General features: G+C 37.6%; 1 protein-coding gene across 1 annotated transcript in view; it reads left to right on the forward strand.

Moving 5' to 3' along the window:
* The first annotated feature begins 5,344 nt into the window (after window positions 1-5,344).
* The window catches only part of SLCO5A1 (solute carrier organic anion transporter family member 5A1), a 48,019-nt gene continuing 35,603 nt past the window's right edge, over window positions 5,345-17,760 (forward strand). Inside the window, exons 1-3 of the mRNA XM_087706963.1 lie at window positions 5,345-5,586; window positions 6,590-6,626; window positions 7,194-8,673. Of these exons, the coding sequence (XP_087563089.1) occupies window positions 7,719-8,673 (955 nt within the window). The 5' untranslated portion in view covers window positions 5,345-5,586; window positions 6,590-6,626; window positions 7,194-7,718. The remainder of the gene's footprint in view (window positions 5,587-6,589; window positions 6,627-7,193; window positions 8,674-17,760) is intronic.

The raw sequence follows: 17,760 nt of genomic DNA on the forward strand, positions 1-17,760 counted from the left end.
AATAGACACCTGTGTTTTGTTTTGTTTTCCTGCCTTGTCACTTGTCGTTTTTGTCTTTTCTTGTATTATTTTTACTTTTTATTTTTTATTTCAATTTTTATTTTTTATTTGTCCTTTTTTTCTTTTGATTTTTTTTTCCCCACCGGTGTGGGCAGGTATTGTTCAAGATTATTACTTTTATTAATATTTCTAAATAATAATTACAGTTAAATGAAAATGGATATATAATAATGCTTGTGTTAATATGAGTTATGTTGGTTGACTGTGGAGGAGATGTACCAAAACTTATCTGTAATTGATTGATACATTTTCTACAGATGTAAAGAAAGATGCTGTACCTGTTTTAAACTAAAATTAAAAAACATTTATTAAAAAAAAAGGTGCTCAAAGACTTTGTTTGTTCGCTTTTGTTCTTTTATAATGGCTCCCAAGTCAAAACATTCTAATTCTAAACGTTTTTTTAACAATACATCCCAAGTAATCGCTATAAAGCCACAGTCTTTGCCTTCTACGCCCCCTACTGGAGACTTGTTAACGAAAGAATTTCTTTTTGATACTCTCAGGGAATTTAGGGAGGAAATAATGCAATTTATTTTGGAATTATGTGATAAACTTGATGCCAAGATTGCTCAAACAAAGGAGGATACCATCGGGGTTATAACTGTGATGACAGACTATATTGCAGGAATGGAGAATAAATTGGAACTTTTGGAAAAAGCCAATTTTAATCTGACATCCAAAATCGAAAAGTTGCAACAGGAAGTTGATAAGGCAGAGAGACAACTTGTCATGACGAATTATAAAAAGACTGCGTTTGCAATAAGAGTTAGGGGATTGCGTGAAAACGAACAGGAGAATTTGAAGCAGACCTTTTTTGAGGCTTTCAGTCGTGTGGTGGGAGGTCCAGGACTCAACTTTGATTGGCAGATTCAAAAAATTTACCGCCATAGTTCGTGGACAGCAAAACAGAGACAGCTGCCGAGAGATCTGGTTATATATTTTGCTACAAAAGAATCCAGAAACGCGATACTACAAGAGCTCTACAACAACTGGCTGCGAATTGATGGACAGGACTTGATCGTTTTTAAAGAGGTGCCACCCCAGATGTTAAAAGCCAGGAGAGACTATGCTTTTTTAACTAAAGAACTTAGAGATAATCAGATACAGTACCGATGGGAGGCGCCATTTGGCATTACAGTCACACTTGACGATCAAAAACATCGCCTTAATTCAGCTTGTGAAGCTCGAGACTTTTATTATAAGATTTTAAAGGCGGAACTTCCTGAATTACCCGGACCTGGACAAAGACAAGGAGAAGCAGATGGGAAACAACCAATCACACAACTACAAGGCGGGAGCTATCGTTTTTCCCCTTCGGCAGCACAGCAGAGCAGAGAACAAGGACTTAATTATGCTTCCAAAGCATCTGCTTAATCTTAACTCGAATAATACTCTGTGACTCTGTCTTGTAGAAAATGGCATAGTGGTATACCGATCAAGAGACATTAGGGCTGTAAGAAATGATGTTGATCTCCTCGGAAATTATATTGTATGGGACTTAAAAAAAAAAAGACTTGATGGACAACTTTGAACTTTTATACAAAATGTGTATGTTTTATTCTCTTGGGTGAGGAAGGCGGAGATTGTGATGCTTCCGGATTGTGGTTTAGGTTGAATCGAGCTGGGAAGGGTGGCACAGATGGGAGGGTAGTGAAGGTTTAATTAGAGTTTATTTTGAGCCAGAAAGTAAGCTGATTTTTATAGTAATTCTTATTTGAACATAATGTGTGGAAGAATATACTTAGGGAGCTTGAAGGAAGGCGGAGCAAATATGGGAGGAGTACGGATGATAACAAAATATATATATTGACATGGGTAGAGGCAGGATGAGAGGAGCTGGAACAGAAACCGAGAGAAATATTTGAGGTGTTTAAGTTGCTTTATAGAGAAAGAGGTAAAAGGGATATATTAAAGGTTTGGAAATGGATATATATTTAGATAAGGAGATAAAGTCCCTAGCTAGAGTAGAATTTTATTTGATTAACTCACTTGGTTTCAACATAGTTTGAAATCCTGCAAGTAATAAATTAATTGAGATTAGGAATGATGCACATTGCTTAAGTGTTAATAATGATGGGAAGCTGAGTTTAAGGTAGAGAGTTTATTGATTTCTATTTTTTTGGGGGGGGGTTCCCCCTTTTATTTTTTAATTATTCTTTTCTTTTTTTCCTTTCTTTTTTCCTTTTTATTTTTTATTATTTTTTAACTTTTAATCTATCTGGTTTCAATATACTCCAGACTTTGCTTGATAAAGAATGATGTCGGGAATGGGATCTGGGAAGTCAAAAGGGGGTCAGGGAGGGGGGTTCATGGGGGGGAGGGGGGGGAGGGTGGAAACATAGACTCAATTTTTAAAACAATGAATGCACTTGGATACTGTTGCTTCTTTTTCTTTCTTTTTTTTCTTTTCCTTTTCTTTTCCCTTTTTTCCCCCCTCTTTTCCTATAATTTTAGTGTAAATTACAAAACGAATAGACCTATGAATAGTAGAAATACACCGAAGTGGGGAGTAGAGGGAAAGAAGAGGGAAGAATTAAGAGGGAGTGAGAAGGGAATGTAAGGAGGGTGAGCTGGTGGGAAGGGGAGAAAGGAATGGTTGAGGGGGAGGGGAAGTAGAAGAGGGGATTGTTGGAGGGGAGAAATGAAAGTTGGAGGGGTAGAAGGAAGGGTGTATGAAGGATAGAAGTGTTATGAGTTGTTTATTGCTTTTTCAACTGCACAGTATTTAAGTGATTGTATAAAGGAAAATGAAAATGAAATAAAAGATGTTATTAAAAGAAAAAAGTTACTTAGGAAATTTATTTGTGATAGTGGACCACCAAGATTTTCATTTGAACAAGGTAGCTTGATTTACAAAAATGTCATTCTGCCAATATTTTATCAATTATCTGTTTGTTGGTGGAATACCAATATAACTGAATAGTACTCCTCACAGGCTAAGATGGAAACCTATTATGTATTTCCTTTGCAACCAGGCAAGTGCTGGGAACAGCATCTGGAGGAAAAGATGTTTTATTTCCAAAGGTATGAGCAATAAGAAATCCTATTGGCCCATACGGTAAATTAAGTTTTGATAATGAGGCTCATCAATAGCTAACCCTTTGGAAAAATTCTACTTTGAAAATTGGTGATACAGTCATCTTTACTTAAGGATGGGGATTCAGGGATTGTTTGAACATGATAGCACTGAATAAGTGATACTTACAATCAGTCCTCAAAGGTCCAGCCATTGCAGCATTCCACTTCAGCAGCTTCTTCCAAGCAAGGTCAGTGGGAAAGCCAGCAGGAGATTGCAAATGATGACATGATGTCCATGGTGATTTACTTAACAATGTCAACAGGAAGTGCTGGTACTGTAGATACTGCAATTAAGACTTTAAATTAAATACCATTTAACAACTACTTTAAGGATTTTTCCTGATTTCAAATTGAATTTAATCTTCCCAATTCATAAATTTACCTTCAGTTAAACATGTTCAAATGTATAAATATGGATCAGTTGCTTTTGCTGCTCAGAGACACATAAGCTGTTTTCTTATTTGAGGGAATCCATAACAAATAAAACCTGTAACATTTTCAGAGTGGATATTTTTGAGATATTTCAGACATGGACTAAATAACAGGAATTTCCCAAAAAGCCACCTCAATGGCCTCATGTCTTTTAAAATGGTATCTATAGATTTGAGATTAAGATTAATTCTTCAAAAATTGTATTTAGCGTGGATTACATTGCCTAAAAATGTATTCTAAAGATTGGACACCAGATTTCCTATGTTGGAGGTATAATAAATTGAGGGCTAACTAACCCATATTATATGGAATGTGATTATTTAGCACCTTTTTTTGAGATAATGTATTAGTGTATATTAATAGATTTATGAGAACATGTTTAAATGAAAGATGCTAATATACCAAATCTTTGAAATCTGCCTATTATCAGGAATGTAAGATGATTAAGAAATTGGAAAAGTGATATTATTCCAGATGTCAAACAATGGCTGTTGGAAATGTGTATTTTATCTGTTTTGAAAAAGGTAATACAGCTAGTTTTTGATTTACAACAGTTCATTTATTGGCCATTCAAAGTTATAACGGCACTGAAAAAAGGAAGTGACCTGTTTCACTTACAATCACTGCACCATCCCCCTGGACACATGATCAAAATTCAGATTCTTGGTTACTGATTCATAATTATGACGGTTGCAGTCTCCTGGGGTCACGTTATCCATTTTTGTGACCTGACAAGGGGGAAGCCAGCTTCACTTAACAATTGTTTTACTAAAAGTGATTCATCTAATACCTGTGACAAGAAAGGTCATAAAATTCACTTAGCCAGTTAGCAACAGAAATTTTGGGCTCAATTGTGGTTGTAAACCAAGGATTACCTATAGTCAAATATTAATCTATTCAATTAATTGATCTATTAATCAAAACAACAGCAGCAATATTTTTAACTATGGTAGAGATTCTGCAATATATTAAAAAGTAAAGGTAAAGGTTCCCCTCGCACATATGTGCTAGTCGTTCCTGACTCTAGAGGGAGATGCTCATCTCCATTTCAAAGCCGAAGAGCCAGCGCTGTCCGAAGACGCCTTCGTGGTCATGTGGCCGGCATGACTAAACACCAAAGGCGCACAGGACGCTGTTACCTTCCCACCAAAGGTGGTTCCTATTTTTCTACTTGCATTTTTACGTTTTCGAACTGCTAGGTTGGCAGCTGGGACAAGTAACCGGAGGCGGTGCTAGGGAATTGAACCACTGACCTTTCTGATCGACAAGTTCAGCACCTTAGTCATTGAGCCACCCTTGCAATATACTACAATGTTTTATTTAATAGTAGTGAATTCGTTGGTAAACCAGGGACTATTTTTAAGTATAAAATATCCTTTTTTTCTTCATCTTTATAGTTTGCACTTTCATTTTTTCTCCCATTTTTTTTCTTTAAAATTAATGCTTGTTTTATTATTATTATTTTTAAAAAACCCTCCAGTGGCTTTGGTCCGAAGCTGACGTACTGGATTTGAATTGCCATCCTCCGCATCCTGGGAACCTGACCCACCGGAAAGCCGCAGGTCGTTCCCTAAACTGTGCCTTGGGAGATTCAAGTGTCAAGGAGAGGTCGCGGGCACGGTAAAAAAAACAACAACGGAGCCACGAGGAGGGAGAGACACGAGTCCGTGCGCGCGCAGGGCTTAAGCTGGGGATTCCGCTCTTGTAACCGTCTTCCCGGGAGCTCGCGGGCGTCCTTCCTCGGAGAGCGGCAGGAGCAGGTGCCCAGAGAGCGAGAGAGCCAAGAGTGAAGGGAAGTGCGCCTGCGCCGCCCGTACGGCCTCGCTTTTGGAATGGTGGGAGCTCCACATTCAGTGGGATCTGCCCGGGCGGGTTCGCATGTGAGGTGGGGGGAGAGGAGGCGGCGGGGGTGACGTAGAGATCGTTATCTGCATCTGGGAACCACCCAGCCGGAGCCGGCTGTCGGGCCGCTCGCCTCCCGCCCCGCTTCTCTGCGAGAACGTGCAACCGAGCGGAGTGAGTAATTCGTAATTCCTCAACAGCACCGAAGGCTGCCCGCCGGCTGGCATACTTTGCATGACGATGGTCCTTTTTTAAAATTATTATTATTATTATTATTATTATTATTATTATTATTATTATTATTATTATTATTATTATTATTATTATTGTTGTTGTTGTTGTTGCTCTTCTTTGTATTATTATTACAAAATCTTCGTTTTTCCTGCCTTCTCCCGCCTCCCTTTGTGGGTCGCTCCTGAACTCCTAGCTCTGCCTTCCTGGGAAAAAAAGCTTAAAGTTTTGGACTCCGGGCTGCCTCGGAGCGAGCCCAACCAACGAGACAGGAGAACAAAGGGAAAACTGAGGCAGTTTCTGCCTCTGACGGTCGTTGGAGGAGCAGTTTCTCCCCCCCCACCCACGCCGCGTCCCCGCGCGCGAGCCTTTCGATTTTTTTTTAAGAGGCTGCAGTTCGGGGCAGAGAAAATCGTGGAGCTGATGGGGAGGATGGCGATAGAGGCTTATGGAAATAGAGGTCATCCGGGGTGCTTTTAAGGTTATGGACGTAAGGCTCCCTTCACTGCCAATGAAGTCTTACTTCAGAGTAAGCGGGTTTGGGATTGGTCGGGAAGTCAAAGCGCCCAGAGGATAAGATGTGTGCGCGCTGCGGGTGTATAAGCAGAACCTTATGGCAGAGGCGCTTCTTATATTCCGGCTGCTTGCATGCGGATGGAAGAGGTCGGGTTAATTGATTTTCCTCGCTTTCACTGGGTTTCCCAAGATGGTTTGGTTTAAAAAAAATTTAAAAAATTCCAGTGCTAGACAATGTCTTTACGCACAGCTCAGCAGATGTACAGGAATGTTGCTGTTTATTTAAGAGGGCTATTGGATCCTGGGCTATCTAAAACAAAACAAAACAAATAAGAAAATGTGAAATTGTCTGGCTTTTTGCAGTTCAGATCTGGTAGTCCTCTTTTTTTTTTTAAGGCAGGGTATACAAATGCTCATTTTCTTTTCTTAGGCAATTTCTTCAGTTCTGCATCCCCATTGTGCTGGAGGTAAATGTTAAAATGCATGTTCAAAATTGTATTTCTTTGTTTTGCGTGCAGTTCAGAAGCTCTTTGTTTTCTCAGTTATTATTTTGTTCCCTGTTTTGGGGAGTTTCGTATAACGCCAGCCTTTTTGTATCTGGAACAAATTGTGATTTTGTGTTCAGAGAATCTGTTGTACTAATATTTCTAACTGAATATTTATTCTGTCTTTTAATTTTAGCTGTTAAAAATAAAACAATGAATATGTCAGGTTTTGCTCTAGAAGTAGTAGAAATAAATAAAAGATACTTATTGCTTGATGTTTGTGTGTGTTAGATGTTATAAAAAATTGGGAAAAATGAAAAAAAAACTTTACCTAGTGTTGTCCTCAAATGTCTCCCTACTTTTTAATGTAGCAGGACAGATTATGCATGAATGTATATAAATGACATGCTTTTCAGAATATTAAGATTGATCCAGACTTAAACTGGGTTTAAACAATTAGGAGAGGGATTTTAATGGAGATCAGGGATTCCAGCCATTCTGTGTTTCTATTCTGAGGTGAGAGCCTGATTATAGTCTGTTCTTTTCTAGCCTCAGGGAGCAGCAGCTGGGAACTACTACTGTGAGAAGACAAAAGCAGCATGCTGATCTTCTGTGCATGATTTCTCCCCCCCTCCCTCTGCATTGATAGACATGTCATCTGAATACTTTAACTTGGAAACAGGAATAGTACATCTTCAGAATCTACAGTCTTATTGCCAATGATGCAGGCAGTCAAGGACCCTCATCTAGAATGACAGGGCATCATTAGGAGCCATGTGGGAATGAGTCTGCTGAGGGGGAGTGGTCCAGTTCACTTTGTTTAAAAGTCAGCTGCTGGCAGAGGAGAGCAGGGTTAAGAAGTATGGAACTACAATAAAATCTGCTGGACATGTGCTCTCATGTGTTCATGTAACGGCGTTGAATTGTAGGGTCTCTTTTTTCCAGAGTGGCTTGGAGAGATCTGGAAAGCCATAGAGGATGATTGTTCTTGGGCTGAAAAAAGCATAAATTTGACCACGGTCATGCATATAACAGGGAATTAGTAATTCAGCCTAAACCAAGCTTGCTCTCAGCATGCTTTTATCAGGAATAATAAAGCACCAGCACCCAAACTCTCTTGGAGAGGAGCAACTAGAAAAGCAAGATAAGAATTCTCGGTCCAAAAGCTTGCCAATTCTGAATGGGTCCGTTCCGCAAATTAATACCACACAAAGTGCTCTCATCGCAGCCAAAAAGAACTTCTTACAGAGTTTGCAGGGGGGCTCTGATCAGAGATGTGGCCTTGACCCCGATATATCAGCACCTCATAGTAATGCTATTGCTACTTCTTCCAAGACAGTGTTGTCTTTTACACCTTCAAGCTTTTCGAGAATGGGGAATTTCACTGAAAGAAATAATTGCAACAACTCTGCTAGATTAAGTAATGGAGTGTCACCAGCTTCCACACTGCTAGTAATGCCTGGTAGAAAATATCTTGCTATGGTATTGACAGACTCTCGATTCTTTTTGATATGTATGTGTTTCCTGACTTTCATTCAGTCACTAATGGTCTCTGGTTACCTGAGTAGTGTTATCACTACCATTGAGAGAAGATATAGCCTGAAAAGCTCTGAATCTGGGCTATTGGTCAGTTGCTTTGATATTGGCAGCCTTTTAGTAGTGGTCTTCATCAGTTATTTTGGTGGGCAAGGGCGAAGGCCTCTGTGGCTTGCTGTTGGGGGTTTATTTATAGCTCTTGGGGCTGCTGTATTTTCTTTACCTCATTTCATCTCTGCACCATATCAAATCCAGGAATTAAACTCCTCTGTTTCTAATGATGGCTTGTGTTTGACTGGAAATTATTCAACGAAAGGGCACCTGGAATCATCAGGCTGTCTGAAGAATTCACGTGGAAATGGCCACTCACTCTATGTAGCTTTGTTTATTTGTGCCCAAATTCTCATTGGAATGGGCTCCACACCTATCTACACTCTAGGACCAACCTACTTGGATGACAATGTCAAGAAAGAAAACTCATCACTCTATCTAGGTAAGATTTTTGTATGATTATTTTGAAAGAAGGCCAACTTCCTCTTTGAAGCTCCCAAACCAATGCAGCAGCTTTAAATGTATTTGAATGTTTAGCTAGACAGATATAGTAGCTAATATTTGCCAGAATAAAGACTTCAATAGCTGTTACTTTATCTTCTAAAAACTTTGTTCCATTATCTCTTATATCCTGTACTTTTTTCCATGTTGAAATATCTATGGAAATAATTGAAGTGATACTTATCTCTTTCATGAGGGAAATGGAATATGAACTTGTTTACTTTCAATGCATTATGTACCGTATTTTTCATTGTATAAGGCTGAAAATCTGGGTGCGTCTTATACACTGAATACAGCATTTTTTGCCTCACGAAACTCCGCCCCTTCACCAAAATGGCCATGCATACCTTTTAGAAGCCTTTCAGAGAGCTCCTGGGGACTAGGGAGGGCAGAAATGAGTGAAAAAATCCAATTTTTTGCCCCCCACAGCCCCCAGCAGCACTCTATAAGCTTCTTAAAGGCTATCCATGCCTCTCTTTTTTTGACAAAAACGGGCCCGTTTTCGCAAAAAAACAGGACATTTTTTGCTCATTCCCCCTCCCCGCCCAGGAGTACTCTACAAGCCTCCTAAGGGATATTCATGCCCTTTTTTTAAAAAAAAAAATGGGCCTGTTTTCAGGAAAAACGGGCCGTTTTGGGGAGGTCTGCCGAGGTAAAAAACTTTTTTTAAAATTTTTCCTCTTCAAAACCTTGCTGCATCTTATACTCCGAAAAATATGGTATATGTTCTCCCTCCCCCTTCCCCCCTATGTGCGTGTGTCTGTCTATCTGTCTGTCTATCTAACACACACACACACACACATTCATTCATTCATTCAAATAAATGTTTAGGGCAATTTTATCATGTATTTTAACATATACACGCAAACATAAAATTACTATAAAACAAGCAATAACAAATATTATGGTAGCTGGTTAAAAAATTTGAGAATGGTAATATAATTTTAAATATATTGTTGACACATAATTTATAGTGTAAGTTGCATAATATCCATGAATTATGCTCAGTTTTTTAATTATGCTGAGTTTTAAAATACGTTGGGAAGATTTTTAAGTATTTTCAAATCTTTTAAATAGTTCCCGATAAAAGTCCTGTTCGACTAGAATTTTGATCTTTTAAAGCCAGGAATATTAAAGATAGTTAAAAATGCTGTTGGTAAAGCTCTTTCTATTTGTGTCCCAGATGTCAACTATTGTATTTTAATAGTGATATAAAGTAAATCTAGTCTTAAGAAGAAAATGTATTCATCAAATGTAAAACTATATCAGAAATTAACTTCTGAAATTTATTTTTGATATGTGTATGTATTTTTTTTCCTGAACCATGGAAAACTATTCATTGGATTTATTCCAGGAAAAATACTTACATTTCACATTGATAATTCATTCGGTTAATTAGACCTGAAAGGTATTCATGTATGCATGGGCAATAAATTAAGCATTATAAACCAGTTTTTCTGACCTTCATGACCTCCTTCATGAAATGCATGACCAGAATCTTTGTAATTCTTGTAGATATTTTATTGATCAGACATTTATTATATTACTGTTGTCACATTGGATTAAGCAATCAAACCAGTAGTAACAATATTTAGTAGAGTCAAATGTTTTCAATGTTATTTTATTTTTTACTCTATATATCTAAAAGTCATTTAGAAAATTCTTGTCAAGTTCTCTATTTACCCCCAGGGTCAACTAGAAATAGCTACCCAGATTTTTTTAAAACTTGGAAATAGAGTGTAGTGTTAACTTTTCAAAATAGAGGGTAAAACCACAGGACTTTCATTTCACAATAATTGTTTATATCCACGCTATTGGTTAACTTACAAAATGCTTCATAATGTAATGATCATAGCTTTAGCTACATAAAAACCTTCAGAATGAAATGCTTGACTTCATATGGTAATCTCCCCCCACCCCGAACTTTCCTTTAAAAAAATTGTAAAGGGTTAAATTTGTTTAAAGAAAAATGTTTTGAACACTTTTTTTCTTAAGGGTACAAATGAAAATTTAGGATTTTTGTACACAAATGATGGGGAATAAAACCACCTACACTTCCTCCTTTCCCCCCCCTGTCAAATATGTAGTTTCGTACCATTCTAATTTTTGATGTATTTAGTGATCTGACACATTTTTCCCAGAATGCACTTACTTAAATTTTATGGCTTCCTTGGAAACATAAATATGATCCCCAACATTGAACAATACATCCTACCACTTGTAAAGTGTATTCTTAATGTCAGCTCCCTATTTTCACATAATACTAGATATTATATTACCACTTCTTTGTTTCTGCATTTGCATTCTGGATTACTATATTCTCTAATGGATCTTTAAATCCTATTTACAAAAGCAGATTTTATACATCATATGCAAAGCTACAGCACCTACAACAAAAGCAGGAAGCTTGTAGTGTAAAATCAATAATTCAGTCTAAGTTTAGCTACTTTTATCATTCAGCTATTCAATAAAATAATACAAGAATATAAATTTTAAATGTGTTTATTGTAAAAGAATTTCAATGTTCAAGTCATTTAATAGAAGAAAAATGCTAGTTCTAGATGGAAGTCCTTGTTATTCTATAAAATAATTGAGTGGCTGACAACCAGTAAGTTAAATCTTTTATCTGTGCAAGATAGTTTGTATTAACAGATTCAGGTGTTTTTAAGAAGATGAATTTATATGGTATGTTTGAGTTCTCTGTTTATTCTTCTGTCAGAGGATTGTAGATAAGATCTAGCTAGAGAACCAGGCAGTGATTATTGCTAGGCTTGCTTTAACCATCTTTATCATAAACATCACAAACATGTTTTTTTTAAACACAGAATCTTATTTTTATGGTGGTGTATACATAATGTTCAGACTTGGTCTTTTCCAAGTTTAACACGTTTCTCTAAATGTGTGGATTTTATTTGTCATCGAATCCTATTCGTAATACAAACCTGAGAACAGAAAAACGTGAAACTGACAGACCCAGATAAGTTGGCTGAGATACCTTGAGTGTCTTTGTATTATTGACAAGGTTTCAATTTCCTCTTCAGGCATAGTACCTGTACAGGAATGGTCTTTAGAGGAAGACTTGGTGAGAACTCTGTCTTTAAAAAGAAAAAAAAGATCACATTACAACATTGTAGATGCACCAATATTCTGGATTGCCAATCCAATCTAAATATCAGAAGTTCATAGTAACATCTATTCATTCTGCTCTAGTTTTGTTTCAAGAACTTTTACACAATTTTTAAATTTTAAAAGAATCAAAGAACATTCCAGACAAGAAAATAATAATGTTTGTGCTATGCTAAGTACTCAAAACATCATTCTTTGGACGTTAAGGCAGGACGTTGAGACTTGGGATAGATGCTTTGGAAGCTTCCTCAGATTTCTTGCTTGTAAATATGCAAAGAAAGAAACAAATAGTTAAGATGGCATTGAAAAGTGACTTACAACTGATCCTCATTATGAGCATTATAGTGTCTCCACAAATCATGTGTTCAAAATGTGAGCCCATGGCAAGTTGCATGCATTTATAATGGTTGTAGCATCCCAAGGTCATGTGCTAACCATTTGCAACCTTCCCAGGCACCCTTCAACAAGCGAAGTCAATGGAGGATGCAGGATTTGCTTAACATCCATGTGATTTGCTTAATGACTATGGCAAGAAATATTGTAAAAGAGGGCATGGCACATTTAGTGACCACATTTCTTAACAACAACCCTAACCCTAATCCCAATTATACTCATAGGTTGAGGACTATCTATCAAACCTATATGTGCATGTGCACATATGCACATGTGAAGATGACCCAGGAGAAGATTTGAAGAAGCTCCTCAAAGCTGTCCATAGGATGTTGCTGTATCAATGCATTGGTTTATCAGTTCAAGAGAGATTCATTCTTTCCAGTACATTCCATGAAATACTGTTAAAATTTTTGCACAGCCGTAAAAACAATAATAAAGACAACAGCAGTAATAAAATAGGTAGAGATAACTAGGTAAAGGAACTCTGGCAGTTTGTGAAAAAATATTCTAGTAGCTAGTTTGGTGTGTTTAAGACTCCAAACTAAAAACCGGGAATTGTGAGTTTTGGGCATAAAACCAGCTGGATAACCTGGACCAGCCTCTCTTAGGCCTAGGAAAAGCAATGGCAAACCCCCACCAGATGTTGTAAAAGATCACCCATCCACATACACACACCAAACTAGCAAGAAAACTGCAGGGAATAGTTCAGGCAGTCACCAGGAATCAAAGGTGACTTAAAGAAACAAAGATAAATACAGGTAGTCCTCAATTTACAACCATGATGGAGCCTGCCCACCATGGTAATAAGTTGTGATGTTGTAAAACAGATCAGTCACATTAACTGACCAGATTTTATGACTTTTGTGGTAGTCACTAAGTGAATCACCATGCTTATTAAGAGAAACCATGATTGGTAATTCAAGCAGATGCTAGGGATGTAATTTTGCAGAGAACTGGAAGTGCTAGTTTTCAGCAAAGCCAATGAATGCAGGTTGCTGCAGATGACCATAACTGTGGCCATGTTGCCAAGTGCCCAAAGTTGATCACATGATATGGTTGACCATTGGAACTTCAAATCTGGGTTGAAAATAACCCTAAGGTACGTCTGTCATAATTTCAAACAGTTGCTAAATGACTGGTTGTAAATCAAGGACTACCTTTAGTCTATATTTTTAAAAACTGCTTAACATTTAAAGCAAAAAAATCAAGGAGAGAGTTCCTGTTTCTGCAGACTTGGGAAGAAGAACACTGCTCAGAGATCTGAGACTGGAAGAACGTGGTTAGCCCCACTCAATATACTTTAAGCAAGAGAATAATCAGAATCCAGTCCATGACCTGACAGGATGGGTAATTTGTAAACATTGTTTCCAATGTTTATAATGAATTGTTTGTATCTGATAGTTCAGTATCAAGCCTTCTATGCTCATCTGGTACCAGTTAGCTGGTGTTCCTTTACTCCCAAGTAAAACCTTCTAACCTCACTGAATGAAATTCCTGTTAATGACAGTTCTGCAAGACATTACTAATACTTTGGGATCAGGACAGATGGAACTAGGTTAGACACTCAGAAGGGTTAGGAAGCATTTTAATTTAAGCTTTATTCACAGACCCAGAGCTCTAGCTATGTTCATGGATTCTGCCACTGTTCATTACCATTTCCTTTCTTCTGCTTTAAAGTCGGGGGTGTTTATAGTTTGTTAGGTGCTATCAAATTGAGCTTAGATCTGGTAATTGCAAGGGCAGATGGCTGACATTTCATTCTATTTACAGTAATAATTAGTTGTTGTTGCGAAGTCGTGTCTGACCCATTGCAGCCTCATGGACAATATTCCTCCAGGCCTTCCTGTCCTCTACCATCCTCTGGAGTCCATTCAAGCTCATGCCTACTGCTTCGGTGACTCCATCCAGCCACCTCATTCTCTATTGTCCCCTTCTTCTTTTGCCCTCAATCTTTCCCAGCATTATGCTCTTCTACAGTGTGTCCTTCCTTCTCATTAGGTGGCCAGTATTTGAGTTTTTACAAGTCCTCAAATTTGTTTGATGGCATCCACTCAAGTTTATTAGTTGTCTTTCACTTCCTATACAGTAACTTCTCTCAGGCAAGAATAGTTGTTTTTAATTGTTATCTATTCACATCATCTGCTAGATTATGTGAGTTTCTTGCTAATTACCACCCAAGTGGTGCTGTCAGTTTTTTATTTCATTCAGGAGCAATTGCAGTTCATGGAACCCTCTTAATAAATGTCTCCAATACATAATTCAAAAATGTGCCTCTTCTTTTGTCACTCTGTGTTCATGTTTCCTTGCTGTATGTTACATGATCATTGTTTTAACCATTCTGATTTGTGTTGTCATAGATATGCCTTGATCCTTACTGTGTTTCATCATTACCATACTTTCAAGCATTAATCATGTTTATATCTGCAGCACTTATTATCCTGAGTCCAAAGAAAGAAAATCACCTATCATATTCATTTCTTCATTTCTCTTTTTTATAAATGTAGCTAATCCTCTTTAGATAAGCAAGTTCAAGCTGTTTAATATTTCTGACTGTATCCTCTTCTAAAAAATATACTTGATAGTTATTCAACCTCTTGGTTGACTCACTTAACTGTATATCTGAATGAATCACTCTAGAAAAATGACGTGACATGTCCCCCCCTACAGAGGTGCTATTCATGCCTGATACCCCATTCCATTTGTCACATTTTTGTATGAGTAGAGGCAGTCCTCAATTTACAACAGTTCATTTAGTGACCATTTGAAGTTACAACAGCACTGAAAAAAGTGAATTATGACCATTTTTCACACTTATGATCATTGCAGCATCCCCATGGTCACGTGATCAAAATTCTGCTGCTTGGTAACTGACTCATATGTATGATGGTTGCAGGGGCTGGGGGGGTCATGTGATCACCTTTTGTAACCTGACAAGCAAAGTCAATGGGGAAGCGAGATTCACTTAATTGTGTTACTAATTTAACAGCTGCAGTGATTAATAATTGTGGCAAGAAAGGTCGTAAAATGGAGCAAAACACACTCAACAAATGTCTCACTTAGCAACAGAAATGTTGGGCTCAATTTTGGTAAGTTGAGGACTACCGGCATATGTTTTGGAGTCATAAACCAGGCTGAATTCTAAGAAAATAATGGGGGACCCGAAAGAACAAATTCATGAAGAAGGAATATCCACCAAGTTCTTTTATTTTGATGTATACTGTAGCATCCTATAGATCAGTGTTTTTCAACCTTTTTTGTGCAAAGGCACACTTTTTTAATGAAAAAAATCACGCACACCACCATTAGAAAATGTTAAAAAAAATTAACTCTGTGCCTATATTGACTATATATAAAGTAATTTTCCCACGGCACACCTTACACTATGTCACGGCCCACTAGTGTGCCGCGGCACAGTGGTTGAAAAACACTGCTATAGATAGCTATCTTTACAACCCCCAGTAGTTTCTTTTTCAGATAAGAATCTCTGTCCTTAACTCTCAACACATCCCAAATATTGCTTGTATCATAATCTATTTTCTTCTCTTTTTTTGATCATTTTAATCATTTGTTTTGTTTTGCAAATAGGATTACTGAGATGGAAAATGCAGATAAAATGTAGCTGCTGTACATGTGTTTGTGTACATACATGTACAGAGACACACCGAAATATGTTTTTTCTGGACTTTTTTACTAGTCTTCCACATAGTACACAGAGATTAATAACTATAGCTAAAGGGCTGGCTATATAAAATTCAACCTCCATAAGTATAAAAAAGAGTTCAACCTTTGGATAACCCTTCTACTAATCAACATGAACTCTGCCTGCATTGGAAGAACAAATTAACATCAATACTGCAAAAATGACTTTCAGTTTTGGATGATTATGGATTTTTGCAAGAGGGATTTGTTTGTTTATAACATATTCTGCACAACTCCCAATTCTGTGAACAAATCTATGTGGTTCATAGTTTAAAAGAGTATTAACAGGAGTGAGAAAAATTACCGCAATCAATGAAATTAAAGAATAAAAGATAGCAAAGATGACAAAGGCATACAGAAATGAAAATGAACAGACCCATATAATCCAAAGGGGATTTCAGCCATCCTTGCCAAAGGCTTGGGCAAAAGCCAGAAACACCACCCAGAACACCAGCTAGGGAGGATATTATAGTTTATAGTTTTTATGCAGATCAAAGTAATCATACTTTGTCCCTCTAAAATCAGAATTAACTGTGCTTATTTTTTCATGTTGATACAGTCTGTGACCCCAGGATCACATTGGGACATATTAACAATTTAGACAGAATCATAAACTGATATTAGTTTTTAGGCTTTTGTTTCACTTAATGTAATTTATCATTTTCATGCAGCAATAATACTTTCTAACATTTAGTTTGAAGAGGATAAACCAGACCGTAGTTTAAGTTGAAGAGGATAACAGATAGTATAAATATTTAGCTTGAAGAAGATAAAGAGACAGTAAGGTCAGTCTTTTCAAAAACTGGAAGGATAGCTGTGGGGCAGAGTAGCTGATGCCACAGTGAATTTGTTTGTAAGAGGCCAAGGGACTTTTTGGTATTTTTTCTAGACTCTCATTTTTCAACTTTAGGCAAGAAAATTGAATTAACAACCATACTGCAGTAGGGGCTGTGATACTGCTATTGTGTGTTGGTGTGTGTGTATGTGTATTTGGGCATATATGTAGGGTTGTGCATGTAACATCTCTGCTGCATTAGGTGGCAGTTTCTTCCTGAAACCAATTTGAAGTGTTGGTTATTACCTTTAAGGTCCTTCATGATATGGGACAGGTTACGTGAGGAACTGTCATATTCCTATTTCATTGACCTATCCCGTCCGAAATTTCAACTGGCAGGGTCTCGGGTCAAAGCCTTTTGTACTTCTGCCCGCACTCTATGGAACATCTTGTCCCCAGAGATGAGGGACACCCCATGCTTTTTGCCTTTCAGAAAGGTGTCAAGAACTGGCTCGGGCAATTGGCATGGGGATCAAACAAGGTCACGCAACCTTAGAGGGGGGGAGGTGGCTTAATGGCATACCTCTATCTTTTTAAACTCTTGTAATTTTTAACATATTAATTTTATTTTAATTCTGTGGTGGTGCATCCATTTTAGTGCTTCTGCATCGGTTTCAAAGTTTGGGAGCTGTGGCCACCATGTGATAGTGGTTCTTCTGTCTCAAGAACCAATTTCAGTTGGTGTTGACTGAAGGAAGGGAAGATCATTTATTCATTCATTCATTCAAAATTAATATGGTTGCCCATCTCCTTTCCATGACTTTGTGTGCTTACATGGCCTCAACACCCCATCTATGAGGTATTTCAGGGTTACATCTTGTTTAACATCTTCCCAATGTCTGGAAGCTAATTGTGCCACTATCATTATCATTTCTTGCTCACCCCTTTAAGTTTATAGAGGCAGCAAGTGAGGAAAGCACAGAAAAGAAGGAGGGCTTCACTAGCTGGGGTGGCTACTCATGGACAAACTCTTAT

The sequence above is a fragment of the Thamnophis sirtalis genome, unplaced genomic scaffold (assembly GCF_051295495.1).
Source record: "Thamnophis sirtalis isolate CommonGarterSnake01/CBP01778 unplaced genomic scaffold, rThaSir2_p1.2 scaffold_2, whole genome shotgun sequence".
Lineage (NCBI taxonomy): Eukaryota > Metazoa > Chordata > Lepidosauria > Squamata > Natricidae > Thamnophis > Thamnophis sirtalis.